The sequence below is a fragment of the Vipera berus genome (assembly GCF_964194415.1).
Source record: "Vipera berus genome assembly, chromosome: 3".
In the NCBI taxonomy this organism is placed as follows: Eukaryota; Metazoa; Chordata; class Lepidosauria; order Squamata; family Viperidae; genus Vipera; species Vipera berus.
Genome location: NC_138204.1, coordinates 119,224,991 through 119,239,810, shown reverse-complemented (window position 1 = coordinate 119,239,810; position 14,820 = coordinate 119,224,991). Strand labels below are relative to the sequence as shown.

The window sequence follows — 14,820 nt, the reverse complement described above, 5'->3', positions numbered from 1 at the left end:
CAATCCTTCTTCCAATATTGCCCTACCAATAACCTTGCAGCTGTTATCAAATTCAACATTAAGTTAGTTTCTTTAGTATCACAATCTGTAATAACACCCAATAAAAATAATTGTGGAGTAAACTTTATCTTTCTCTTGAAAATCTTTTGAATGTTCCACCAAATCTTAATCCAAAAAGCTTTTATATTTCTACAAGTCCACCAGATATGAAAATAAGTAGCATCCAAACTGCCACATCTCCAGCATTTAGGCTGTAAATTAGGATACATGCAAGACAACTTTTTAGGATCCAGATGCCATCTATAAAACATTTTATAAAAATTTTCTCTTAAGTTTTGGGCCTGGGTAAATTTTACATTTCTAACCCAAATTACCTCCCATATATCCAGTGGGATTGGTTCTTGAATATTTTGGGCCCACTTTACCATGCAATCTTTAACTAATTCCGTTTCCGAATCCAATTCTATTAAAGCATTATAAATTCTCTTTATATGCACTCGATTTTGATCTTTAATCTGTTTTACCAAATTTTCATCCATTAATGTAATACCAACCTTTTGATCTAACTTCCACCTAGCTTGCAATTGAGCATACTGAAACCAGGACTGTACAATATTTTCTTGTTTTAACTCAGCTAATGACTTCAATTGCCAATCATTCCCTACCAATCTAAGTAATTCCTTATAAGAAATCATATCCAAATTCACACCCATAGATACACTCTCTATCGCGTGTCCAGGAATCCCCCAGATTGGTATTTTATAATTTAACTTATAATATTTTTTCCAGACATGCAATAAAGCACTTCTTAAAATATGAGATTTAAAAGCCTTGTCAACATTTTTATCATAAATTAAATATGCATGCCACCCATATAATAAGTCCCATCCCTCAAGATGAAGTATACTTTTGTTTGTTAAATTAAGCCAATCACTAACCAGTGTTAAAACCACCGCATCACAGTATAATTTCAAATTAGGCGTCTTAAGTCCTCCACTTTCCCGTGCGTCTTGTAAAATCTTAAGTTTAACTCTTGGTTTTTTCCCCGCCCAGATAAATTTATTAATACCCTTCTGCCAATCGTCCAAATTAGCATCTTTTTTCAAAATAGGTATCATTTGAAACAAGAAAAGAAACTTTGGTAGAACCTTCATTTTAACAGCTGCAATTTTCCCCGGCAAAGATAATTGTAATTTTTTCCAATTATTTAAGTCCTTTTGTACTTTTAACCATAATGTCTCATAATTATTCTTATATAATTTTACATTAGAAGCTGTAATATATACTCCCAGATATTTAACCTTTTTCACTATTTCATAAGCTGTCAATTTAACTAACATTTCCTTTTCCTTCATAGTCATGTTTTTAGATAATATTTTAGTCTTATTATTATTTACCTTAAAACCAGAAACTTTCCCATATAGAGTTATAATTTCCATCAAGTCTATAACCAATTGAATCGGTTGAGATAATGTCACAACCAAGTCATCCGCAAAGGCTCTTAACCTATAATCATTCTGTTTTATTTTTATTCCCTTTATTATAGTTGATTCACAAATTTTAATCAGTAAAATCTCCAATGTTAAAACAAACAACAATGGTGATAGTGGGCATCCCTGTCTTGTACCTTTTTCAATTTTAAATGCCTCTGTTAATCCCCCATTAATTATAATTTGTGCTGATTGTTTTTGATATATAGCCCTAAGAGAATGTAAAAATTTATCCCCAAAATTCAATTTATCAACAACTTTCAATAAAAATTGCCAATTCAACTGATCAAAAGCTTTTTCAGCATCCAAAAATATCAATGCCGCAGGGACTTGGTTGTTCTTATCCAAATACTCAATTAGATTAACAATTTGTCTTACATTATATTTCATATATCTTCCAATTATAAATCCAGACTGATCACTATGAATCATTTGCTTCAAAACTTGCATTAATCTATTAGCCAATATTTTTGAGAAAATCTTATAATCTGTATTCAAAAGCAATATAGGTCTATAATTCTTAGGCTGGGTAAGGTCTTGGTCCTCCTTTGGAATATATAATTTTATTTCTTAATTAACTCATTAAGATATGTGATCCAAATTCCAGCAATCTTTCCTTATATGTTTTAGCCTCCAGTCCCCTAATCATCTTTGTTGCTCCTCTCTGTACTCTTTCTAGTCTCAACATCTTTTTTACATCGTGGTGACCAAAACTGGATGCAGTATTCCAAGTGTGGTCTTACCAAGGCATTGTAAAATGGTATTAATACTTCATGTGATCTTGATTCTATCCCTCTGTTAATGGCTTTAAGGCCCGCAGTTACTTCATTGTCTAGTCCAGGGGTCAGCAACCTGAAACAGTGAAAGAGCCACTCGGAACCGGTTCCCTCACAAAAGGAAAAACTGGGAGCCACAAAAAATGTGTGCACATGTGCGTACATGCGCGCATGTGCAGAACAGGGTTTGACTGAAGAGTGGAGCCAAGGCGAGATATGCACCTACCCTGCATATTTGAATTGATTGGTTGAACTTTTTTAGTCCCACTTTTTTAGGGAGGGACTGCATATGGCAGAGGACTGGGAGCCGCAGGAGACGGCTGAAAGAGCCGCATACGACTCCGGAGCCATGGGTTGCAGACTAGACTCTAGTCTTTGTAGTTCCTTAGCCTATGCTTTGGTAGTTACTGGAGCAGCCAGTTGGGAAGACAGGATTAACGGTTTCATTATTTCTGCTCTAGAGCAGTCATACTGAGGCATTTGTGACAAAATATTTGGTAGGAAATTCTTTCCACCCGGGAGGGTAGCATAAGACTGTCTGGGGGATGGTCTGGGGGAAAGAAGCTTATGCTCTCAGGTCAGCCTCCTGGAAAGAGATCTCCATGAAATTCATTGTGGAATTATTGTCACTTTGAATGTACACCAATCGGCATACATCAAAATAAAATTTCGTTGCATACAGCTCTCAAAGGGTCACCACTTCCGATATACACTCCTTGTTCGTGGCCAGCTCAAGTTTCAGATCGTCCATTTTAGTCTCTAGGGAGCGAACAATGGCAAACAGGACAGATGGAAATGGAGCTCCATGTGGATGACCCCTCAAATTAGCTTGTATTCCTGCATGACAACCTCATCTTCTTTCCTTTTTCTGATCCTGACTTTTCCACCTTTTCCTTAAAGAGGCCTTGCTTCTTTTCGCCCCTGGAGCATGCTGCCGCTGCCACCAACTCCTCCAAAAGCCTCTCTCTCTTCCTCTGGGCCTGTCAAGAGCCTCATCCAGTTCCTTCACTCCATAAGCCCCGGGACCTCTCCTCCTCGGCCTCCTTTGGAAACAGCCCTGATTTGCAATAGAATCCATCATTAGGCCAGCAGTCAGATATTGCTGCTGGCACAACAAATTCAAACAGCGCCAACGACTTTTAACGGTCTCACCAACAGTTCCAAAACAGTTAGAAACTCACCATGCCAGCAAAGATTGTCAGTAGTATGTTACCTTAGTTCCACCACATTGCTCAAACACATTAAAACCTTCCTGATCATGTGGCCTATATCCCTTAATATCCCTCTCAAAACTATTCACCAATGTAGCCATAGTCATTCCAAGTGCCGCCATCTTAGATCTACCTGAGATTTCTGGAAACACCATGATTAGGGTTACCTCTTCTCAAAGCAAGTATATTTTGTGGCATGTCCAAGGATCCCCTCTGCACAGACCTTGGCAAAACTGTTCAACATATTTACCACCTACATGGGACACCAGAGAAGATCATCTCTGACTGAGGTGTGCAATTCACCTCCCCATTCTGGCAATAATTCTTAAAATTATTAGGCACCACCCAAAGGCTTTGCTCCTTGCACCACTCTCAGACGAACAGGTGATAGGTGTCTGTGAAAGTACCAACACTGTACAGGAAGAATACCTAAGATGCTACATTAATTATCAGCAGAATGATTGGACAGACCTGCTCCCTTTTGCAGAAATGGCATACAACAATACCTTGCATAGCAGCACTGGATTCGCTTCCTTCTGAGTCACTACCAGTTGAGATTTTGTAGCAGTGCCTGAACTTCCATAAAAATTGCCCCAGTGCACTTCTTTAGCCAAATGGGTGAAACAGTTACTAACCACCTGGCCAGTAGTGCAAAAAGCGCTTGATGACACCCAGAAAACTTACAAGAAATATGCTGACAAGCAAAGGTTGGTGCAGAAAGAATATGAAATTGGACAATTTTTCCACCAGGTACATACAATCTAGACAACCATAAAAAAAAACTAAGACCTAAATACAAAGGTCCTTTCCCCATAATTAGGATCATCAATCCAGTGATTGTTGTACTGAAATTAACCAAGAACCTCAAGAAGACTACATTCAGTCTTCTACTGTAGCTTACTAAAACCAGCAAAAATCTCACCTTTACGTCCACCAGCAGAATCCTGACCTCCTCCTGACTTCATTGAGGGCTAACAACACTTTGAAGTAAAATAAATCCTTGATTCATGCATCTGCAGAGGCAAGCTCCAATACTTAATTGCATGGAAACGTTTCTGCTCATCCAAAGCTGAATGGGTGGCTGCCAACATGTATGAGCCCCAAAGCTGTTATGCAAATTTCACAATTGTTATTCAAACAAATCTCACTAAGTAATTTCTGTTCGCTCTCCCAGTTACTAACATCTCTCTCTCTCTCTCTTTATTACAGGATTAATCCATTTTCTCAAGAGGGGCAGAATGTCATATGTCACCTCAATATTCCACTACTACACTTCAAGAACTTCTTTCAACGCCAGTCTGACATGGACTCTGAGGGCAGATGGCAGGGGTGTACACTTCGGGGCAATGAAAGTTCATTATTCCTTTCCAAGCACAGTCTCAAGGTCCACTGTTTTGGAACGATGTGCAGCTCTACATTCCTCAGGAGGCCATTCTAAAAACATGTCATTTAAATTTGATTGGACATAAGGAGACTACTATGGGAGGAATCTTTGGGAGGGAAAAGTTACACTTGGAATTTCGGTGCATGAATTTCAGTTCCAGCTTTGCACTACTGTATTTCACTTGGCTTCTAGTATACTATATGTTTCTCAACCTAATGGTGTTTAAGGATCATTTTTACAAGGCAGGTCTTCTTGTTCCTTCTGAAAATTTGCTTCATATTGGGTAGTTGTCTGTATGCAAATAAGGAACTATCACCCAGTGGCTGATAAAATGCAGTGGCATTCAGTATCAATGAATCTGTCAAACTTCATCATGATTTCAATAACGTTCATTTCACCATCAACCTCAGCCTAGATCTACTGTAACTACAAGTACACTTCCTTTATGTCATCAAAAAACTACACAATAAAGACATAAATACCTTTAGAGACTACCTCAATAGGCAGCTTGGATGATAGAGAGGATCTGGCTGAAATAGGCAGCCCACCTGCCCGCACCTGTAGACAGCCCTCACCATTTGAGAAAGAGGATATGAGCAAGAGAGCAATAATAAGCAAGAAAGCAAGTCAATGTAAGAGATGGATAAGTGTGGTTTTTTGACAGTGGCTACACGATGCTAGGTGAATATAAGATAAAAAAGAAGTCATATGTTGCAACCAAGTACACTCAGGGATGAGGGAAAATATATGTGTCCCAGTATAATGTTGCAGGATCCAATCTGGGTTGGTCACTGGGACCAGAGATTTAGTCTTCCAAGCTTTTGTACTCATCCTCAGGGAACTTCTCTCTACCAGAATGTGTGATTTTAGTATTTATGTGGTGCCTGGTTGGGTGTGGCTTATTGATTGATACTAAAAGGTTCCATCATGAGCTATCTTAAGCCCTTCAAAGCATATGATTTGCAGTGGTTCATTCTAATTTTATCACAGCCCTAACCCCAACTGGCCAGCAGCATGCCCCTTCTCCTCCAGCAGCTGATCATTGCCCTGTGAAACCATTTTGTCCTGGGCTCCCAAAATACATTTTCAACAGGTTAGCAAGAACCAATTTTCAGTGTCATGGCCCTTGGGTCCACCACCTTTCCTTGCCCAGTGTTTTCCTACCTACTCCAGAAGCTCAACACTTTATTCCAGTTTTGCAATTTCCAATGGCTATCCTCTCCATTTCTGGCCAGGCTGGATGAAGGATGATACTCTTGCTCCTTTATTTACTGCCCATAATACCCAATAGGTATTTCAGCTTGATATTATAAGTTTAAAAACTACAGAGTAATCAGATCCTGTAATTATCATAATCAATCTAGCCCTGTTGTCAAATTGTGGCAATATGAACTGAAATTTCCAGATTCAGCTTCAGAAATACCCTAGAGCAGGGGTAGGCAACCTCGGCTCTTTTATGAGTCATGGACTTCAACTCTCAGAATTCCTGAGTCACATAAAAGAGCCGAGGTTGCCTAACCCTGCCCTAGAGCAACAACCAAGATTCAGGGTGCTATGTGAGATTGCCTTTGGTTCAGACAGGTTTCTCTTTGCTGGCTTAGAGATGCTAAACTGTTTAAGGGTGAAGTGTATAAATCAAGAAGCATGCTTGCCTAATCTTATGTTGATTTTAAAAGAACATTTTAAGTTCACCGCCATTTCAAACCTTTGAATAAAGAAACTTAGTAAGTTTTTTAAGCCATTTTTTAAAAGATTTTTTTCTTCTTTTTAAGAAGAGATTGAAGAACCATTTGTCTAAAATGATAGAGTTTTCTGCTCGAACAAGGAGTTGGACTAGAAGACCTCCGAGGTCCCTTCCAACTCTGTTATTCTGTTAAATAATGGTTTTCAGTAGTGTCTTAGTTTACTATGCATTTACCATTCATAGAACATAGAATCATGGGGTTGGAAGGGACAGTAACAGTATAACAGAGTTGGAAAGGATTTTGAGGCCTTCTAGTCAAACCCCCTGCCTGAGGCAGGAGACGTTATACCATCCCAGACAAATGGATGTCCAATCTTTTCTTGAAAAGCTCCTGCAATAGAGCACCCACAAGTTGGGAAGCAGTTCCATTGATTGATTCTGTCAGAAAAAACCTTCTTAGTTCCAGATGTAATTTCTTTTTAACAAACTTCCATCCATTCTTTGACTGATTTCAGAAAAGAGGTATTAGATCTGTCTTGCAAGAATCTGGATAACCACTAGATCATACAATTCTCATTCTCTGCCATCATTTAATGATGTCCAGGCTTTTTCACTCCCGATCTGGTAGTCCTAAGGTATTAGAATCATATAATTTTTATAGTAAGGCAAATATAAAGGAAAACCAAATCATAATTTCCAGGGTGGGCAATTAAACAATTGCATTTTTATTCAGTATAAAGGACAACTAAAAGGATAAACAAACTGAATAAGAACTAGCCAAAATATGGTTGATTGGTTTGCTTGGAGGTTTAGTATGCTATCTAAAGCCATCAATTTTTTTTATGTTTTTATTTTAATTCCATTTATATCCCGCCCTTCTCCGAAGACTCAGGGCGGCTTACAAACTTAGCAGTAGCCTTCATTCTATGTATATGCCTGCTTATTAGGGCTTTCACACACACACACCCCAAGCGGCATTATTACAAAGTCAGCTTAATTGCCCCCAACAATCTGGGTCCTCATTTTACCTACCTCGGAAGGATGGAAGGCTGAGTCAACCTTGAGCCTGGTGGGATGCGAACCTGCACTAATTGCAGGCAGCTGGTGTTACTTAAGGAGGCATTAGCCCACTGCTCCACCAAGGCTCTTTTTGAATTGAATAAAACATGGTTAATTTTAAAAAATCATGGTGTGCTGCCTTTAGCAAAAGCTGCCTAGAAATCATTTTACTGATGAGGCTGTCTAGGGTGAGTAGTTAATCATCTATTATGTAATATCTACTGTCCCCGGTCCTACCAGCTGCGCTCAGAAGCCCGTTTGAGGTACGAACATCACAACGTCAGTGCGCATCTAAACACTAAGTTTACTGTTCGCATGCACGAAGATGTTAACGCAGAAAGCCTGCCATATCTGAAATAGTTTTATTATTCCATCAGACGTATTATTTTTGTTTCTAGATTTCTTAGCAGAAAATTAAAATCACAGATTCAATGAAAAGTATTTTTGCTGCAATCTTATTCCTCATTTTTTTTTAAAAAAAATGCTACTTCGACTTGCCGACAAATGGGCTCCATCTTTTCCTTCTATCAATGTAAAAACGAAGTCTCCAAAATTACTCAAAAGAATGAGGGTCAACGTTCTATCTCTTGAAAGAAAGCACACTCTCCAGAAAGAAAGGACCCCAGCCACGCGCGCCAGTCAAACCCATCGAGCATGCGCGGAAAATAGAACACATGGGGACGTCCGCGTAGGCGCGCATGCTCCTAGCAGCTTGTCTGCAATGGTGTGGATTGTTTTCACGCTTGCTCTTGTGGGAAGTTGTGGCGCTACGTTGTGTCATGTCGGCGGCTTCTAAGGCAGCCCTGGGAGTTTCTGTCCTTCTGTCGGGCGGAGCTATTGTTGGTGTCCACGTCCAACAGAGACGTCTCAGAGAGGTAACGTCAAAAGGTTTCTCATACATTACAAGCTCCTGCTTCCTCGTTGATTTTGGGAGCCATTTTTCTTTCTCTCTCGGGTCAGAGGTAATAGCAGTTCCATAGAAAAACTGTGGAGGGATCTGCGGTTTTATATTACTGTACACTAGGGAAGCTGCAAAAAGTTTTTTTTTTCTTGAAGTATGTGTAATTCCGTCGTTTCTCTTTCAAGAAAAAAAAGGCATTCAAAGATTTCTCCTTCCAATCCCTCTTCTGTGAAGAAAAGTAAGGGAGTTTCTAAATATATGTTAGTACATTCTAAGGCAGGGGTCTTCAAACTTGGCCCTTTTGTGACTTGTGGACTTCAACTCCCAGAATTCCTCAGCCAGTGTACCTGGCTGAGGAATTCTGGGAGTTGAAGTCCACAAGTCACAAAAGGGCCAAGTTTTGAAGACCCCTGTTCTAAGGCTTATATTGAATTTGGACTGGGAAAAACCGTTTGACTTTTGCTCAACCTGAAGGCTGGGTTGTAAGGTTTTTGTTTTCTTCCTGGAAATCTAAACAAGCCGTTATCGTCTTCCTAATTAAGGTATCTTCTAAAAAGCAAGCCAAAACTTGTATCTTTGTGTTTACATTTTTTGTTTTTGGTTAGGGGTATCATTTACAATGGCTTACCCTCAGTTCCATGCAGCAGAAGAAAGTAACATTAAAACAGCATGGTTCCCAAAGTTAATTCTATTTAAGCATTTTGAGAATTAAACAATGTTAGAGAAGGAGACGTTTGAGTCAATGACTGCTAAATGGAATCTTCATAAAAGTTTATAGGAAACTGAAAAATTCCCTGGAAAGTTGGTATCCGTTTCTCAAAAACTGGACCTGTATAATAAGTATAAAGGTAAGGTAAAGGTTCCCCCGCACATGCGTGCTAGTCGTTTCTGACTCTAGGGGCCGGTGCTCATCTCCGTTTCAAAGCCGAAGAGCCAGCGCTTGTCCGAGGACGTCTCCGTGGTCATGTGGCCGGCATGACTAGACGCCAAAGGCGCACAGAACGCTGTTACCTTCCCACCGTGGTGGTCCCTATTTTTCTACTTGCATTTTTATGTGCTTTCGAACTGCTAGGTTGGCAGAAGCTGGGACGAGTAACAGGCGCTCACTCTGTTATGCGGCACTCGGGATTCGACCCGCCAAACTGCCAACCTTCAGATCGACAAGCTCAGTGTCCTAACCCACTGAGCCACCGCGTCCCTATAATAAGTATAGTAAGTATAATATAGGTAATAAATAATCAACTTCAGTCTTATTTTTAGTTCATCCTTTTTTTGCTAACATTTCTTTTTTTCTCTGGTTTCTTGTTAAAGCAATACATAATAGTATTAGTACTACTTTAATTTTTTATTTTTAATAGTAATAGTACAAGTTTCATTTTTCTGTTAAATAGTCTTTTAGTTTCTGATTTCCCACAAGTGAAGCTGAGGTTTTTATGTTCTACTTTGTGCATATCCCAAGAATTACAAATAGTTCTCACTTATTGATGGCAACTGGGACCAGCAACTCCATCTCTACGTTTCATAGTCCTGACCTTTATGCGCCAACTTATGACACAGTTTTGCCAGTCACTTTGTTAGGCAAATCCCATATTATTGCAGCATCCCACAGTCTTGTGGTTGTCGTTTTCTCTCCGCCCTAGGAAGGGGACAATGGCAAATCACTTCTGAAAAACTTTGCCAAGAAAACTGCAGGACTGTCCAAGCAGTTTCCCTGATTGAATGGAAGAAAAAAATATTTTGCATAGATATTATATTCTAACCTAGAGAAACTGTTAACAGTACTCCACTTAGGGAGATATGGTGGGACTGACAGGAAATGAGAGGATCAGGTATATTGTCCAGGATTAGTAGCTGCCCCAAATTCAATGGAATAGCTGATCTTCAAAAGTTATAGCCCTTGCAGTGCCTCTATGGTCATGTGATCAAAATTCAGACATTTGGTAGCCTGTCTGCATTTATGACTGCCGTATGCCCTTCAACTCTCCTCACTTGCCCAATTTCCCCTCTAACTCTGCCCTCCACCACTGCTGTCTTTTGTCTTTGCACCTTGCACCCTACCCAACCTCAGTGGGAGGAAGAAGATGGCAGAGGTTATGTGTGGATTGTGGAGGTGTCAGGCAGCAAGGGCAGTGGAGTGCAGAGTGACCAAAAAGGCAGAGATGAGGGGAGCTGGGCTGGGGAAGTTATAAGTGAAGGGGAGCATGCCGTGGCAGGGTAAACATGAGAACCTCACCTAATAATAGCATTGTCCTGGCCCAACAACTGCAACCAGGACTACCAAAACTGCTGTTGCTAAATAGTGTGGTCATGTGATGCTTCGCCTAACAGATAGTCCTCAAACGACAATCCAAATAAAGCCTTACAATTCCACTTCCGTGCTTTTCCCAGTGAGGTCATTAAGTGGACTTGGGGCCCAGGAGGAGGCCCTGGGAGACATAGTGCATCCTTTCCTGAGCCTCCCAAGGTCCCCCCCATCCCCTAAGGCATCCTGTGCTCTGCTTCCTGCTCTTGGGGTCCCCACAGTCCTTGGGTCTGTTTCCCACCCACAGACCCAAATTGTGCTTATCCCACATCACCCACTGTGCACTTTTCAAAGATCTTTGGAGTTTGTGTTAGGGAAGCAAAGCAGGCCTCATTGTTCCTGGGCTACATGGTGCAATCCTGGAAGTGGTAGCCATTTTTAGGGAAGCTGCCCTGAATATTGGGCACTTTGAAAATGGTGGCTGCTCCTGGAATCACGCCATGCAGCCCAGACACAATGAGGTCTGTTTTGCTTCCCTAACATGAGCTCCAGAGATCTTCAAAAGGTAAGTGAAGAGGTTGGGGCCTGAAGGAATGGGATGCAGGCCCAAGGCCTGCAGGACCCAATGGGGAGATAAACAGGGGGGTGCTGCAGATCCTTGCAGTCAGTCGTAGGGGCAAGCGACTGCAGGGGTGCTGCAAAAGTCATAACTTTGGAACTAAGTCATAAGTAGCTTTGGGAGGGTCCACTGTAACTTTGAACAGTCACTAAATAATTGGTTTTAAGTTGACTATAGTTCTTTACTTAAAACCAGTGGTGGGAATCAGCCGGTTCGCACCACCTTGGGCAGAACCGGTAGCTAATTTTTTGTTGCGCAGGCCCAGAATGGACTTCCGGAAGCGGCATCCACACAGAGAACCGGTTGTTCACATATTTGAATACCACCACTGCTTACAACCATTTGTTGAGCAAACTTTCAAAGTTACAATGGCACTGAGAAAAGTCCTTGTATTTAACCACTGTTTGCAGCATCCCCATTGTCATGTGATCAGAATTTGAACACTTGCAAACTGGCATCTGTTCCAGTGTCTCAGAGTCATGTGATCATCATTTGTGACCTTCCCAGCTGGCTTCCGACAAAGTCAGTAGAGGAAGCTGTATTCATTTAATGACCATGGTATTCAGTTAACTGCAGTGAATTGCTTAACAACTGGGGCAAAAAAAGATCATAAAATCACATCCAAGTCACTTAACCACCTTCTTAGCAATGGAAATTCTGATGTCAATTGCGGTTGTAAGTTGAGAACTACCTGTATATGAGTAGAAGTAGTCCTCTACATATGACCACTTGTTCAGTGACCATTCAAACTTATGATGGCCCAAAATGAAGAAACTTACAACCTATGCCCGAAGTTATAGCCATTGAAGTGCCCTTGCAGTCACACGATCAGACTTTGGGCTCTTGGCAGTCTGCCTGCACTTATAATTGCAATAGCTTGAGATGGCTAAAGCTTCCAGGGATGGTTGCAACTTTGTGCAGCACTATGACTCAGGCATCTTGCACTGTACCACATCAAGAAGCCCCTGAGCCAAGCATATTCTTTCCCAGCCTATCTGTGCTTGTGGCATACTGCAGCACCCCCCAGTTTGCACGTAACCTATGCTGGGCCTCCCCCCCACCCTTCTTATTGAAAGGATCTCATTTAGAGCTATGTGACATGTTGTTTATGGCCATGTTGCTTAGTGATGGAAGTTTGATCCCATTTATGGTCATAAGTCAAGGGCTATTGTATTTTTTGCTTATTGTATATTTTTTTCATAAGTATTTTTAGGAATCTATAATCTAATTAATATTGTATAATTATAATTATGCATATCTGATGAAAACCTACATTGCAATATATATTAGTTTTAAAGTATTCTTAATTTTACAGCAAGTACGATGGATCTTTTCCAATGTTTTAATGATATCTCTTTTTTCAGAGGTTACATGAAGGTGTGTACAGAGATCTTGAGAGACAGAAATACAAGGAACATTATAATCTTTTAGATAAGCATACTACTTTGGCCTTACAACTTGAAACAGAAAGTAGCAAAATGCTAACGGCAAGAAAATCCGAAGCGTGAAAAGAATTATCATTATAATTTTCCGTTACATAATTTTATTATATTTACCAAGTCAATCATTATTCTTTTTAAATATTAGAAGAAAACATTTTTCTATAGTGAACATAATTCTCCATAGGCATAATGGATAAAAATACATACATGAGTGACATGATGACTTGTCATGATGATGAAGCTACAAGAACATCTCCTTCAGAAGGGCTGGAAGAAGGGGAAGTAGAAGGAGAGACTCTTCTTATAGTAGAATCTGAAGATCAGGCATCAGTGGATTTGAGCCATGATCAAAGCGGGGACTCTGTGAATAGTGATGAAGGAGATACATCTTGGACAGAGGAGTTATCGTACTACTGTGAAAGATGTCAAAAATGGTTGCCAACAAGTAAGACTTCTTAATTCTTTATACTGTGTCCTTTGTGAATTGGAGTTCCTCAAACTTACAGTTTTTATTCTGTTTTGCACATAAGCACACATGTCCATATAGAATAGTGTCTTAACACAAGTTTATGTATTCTGCTTTAACCACCTGGTGTTCCTTAGAAATGATCAATTAGCTTTGTATGAACTGCAGAAGCCTGGAGATATACCTCTTGAAGTAAACAACATTGAAATCATTTATGCTTACTCCAAAATAAATGACATATCCTAGTCCTCTGAAGACACAAATAAATTGGGTATGTCTAGTTTAATGAAGAGAAGGATGAGGGGTGACGTGATAGCAGTGTTCCAGTATCTCAGGGGCTGCCACATAGAAGAGGGAATCAAGCTATTCTCCAAAGCACGTGCAGGCAGGACAAGAAGCAAAAGATGGAAACTAACCAAAGAGAGAAGCAACCTAGAACTAAGGAGAAATTTCCTGATAGAGCAGACATGTCAAACACAAGGCCCGGGGGCCGGATCCGGCCCGCGAAGTGGTTTCATGTGGCCCGTGAAGCCATCCTGGAAACAGTGATGGAACGGCCCCCACGGCCTTGGCCCTGGCCCAGAGACCCTCCTTCCAGAGACCCTCAGATCTGTCCCACTCCTGCCCAGGCCCCCATAGGCACCCTTGATGCGAATGATGTAGAGCTGGCCACGCCCACCCAGTAGGCCATATGCACTCCAGCCACGCCCACCCAGTAGGCCATGCCCACCCTGGCCATACCCACCTGCCCCCCCGAGGACAACTGCAATGCTGATGTGGCCCTCAATGAAATTGAGTTTGACACCCCTGTGATAGAACAATCAGTGGAACAACCTACCTCCTGAAACTGAATGCTCCAACACTGGAAATTTTTAAGAAGAGACCAGACAGCCATTTGTCTGAAATGGTATAGGGTTTCCTGCCATATGTTTTAATCTCCAGGCTTTTAATCATTTTACTTGCTCTTCTTTGCACTGTTTCCAAAGTCTCAACATCTTTTTTGTAATGTGATCAAAACTGCATGCAGGTGCGGCCTTACTAGGCCTTTAGAAAGCAGTACTAATACTTCACATGATTTTGATTCTATGCCTCTGTTTATACAACCAAGGATTGTATTAGCTTTTTTGGTTGCTGCTGCATACTGCTGGCTCATGTTTAAGTGATCATCCACTAGGACTCCAAGGTCTCTCTCACAGTTACAGTTTTTGAGCCAGGTTTCACCTAATCTGTACTTGTACCTTTGGTTTTTCCTGCCTAGGGATAAAATCTTGCTTTTCTCCACAATAAATTTCATGATGTTTGATAGGGCCCATTGTTCAAGTGTGTCAAGATCTTTTTGGATCCTGAGTTTGTCTTCTGGGGTGTTGGCTACTCCTGTCAGTTTGGTGTCATCTGCATATTTGATGAGTTCCCCTTCAATTCCCTCATCTAAGTCATTTATGAAGATATTGAAGAGTACTGGGCCTAAGACGGAACCTTGTGGTACCCCACTGCTTGCTTCCCTCCATGTAGATGTAGTGCCATTGAGGACTACTCGTTGAGTACG

At 40.8% G+C, this 14,820-nt stretch overlaps 1 protein-coding gene across 1 annotated transcript in view; it reads left to right on the top strand.

Moving 5' to 3' along the window:
- Positions 1-8,230: 8,230 nt before the first annotated feature.
- Positions 8,231-14,820, top strand: part of KAT14 (lysine acetyltransferase 14) — a 66,261-nt gene continuing 59,671 nt past the window's right edge. Inside the window, exons 1-2 of the mRNA XM_081322966.1 lie at positions 8,231-8,479; positions 12,731-13,253. Coding sequence (XP_081179092.1) covers positions 12,998-13,253 — 256 coding nt within the window. The 5' untranslated portion in view covers positions 8,231-8,479; positions 12,731-12,997. The remainder of the gene's footprint in view (positions 8,480-12,730; positions 13,254-14,820) is intronic.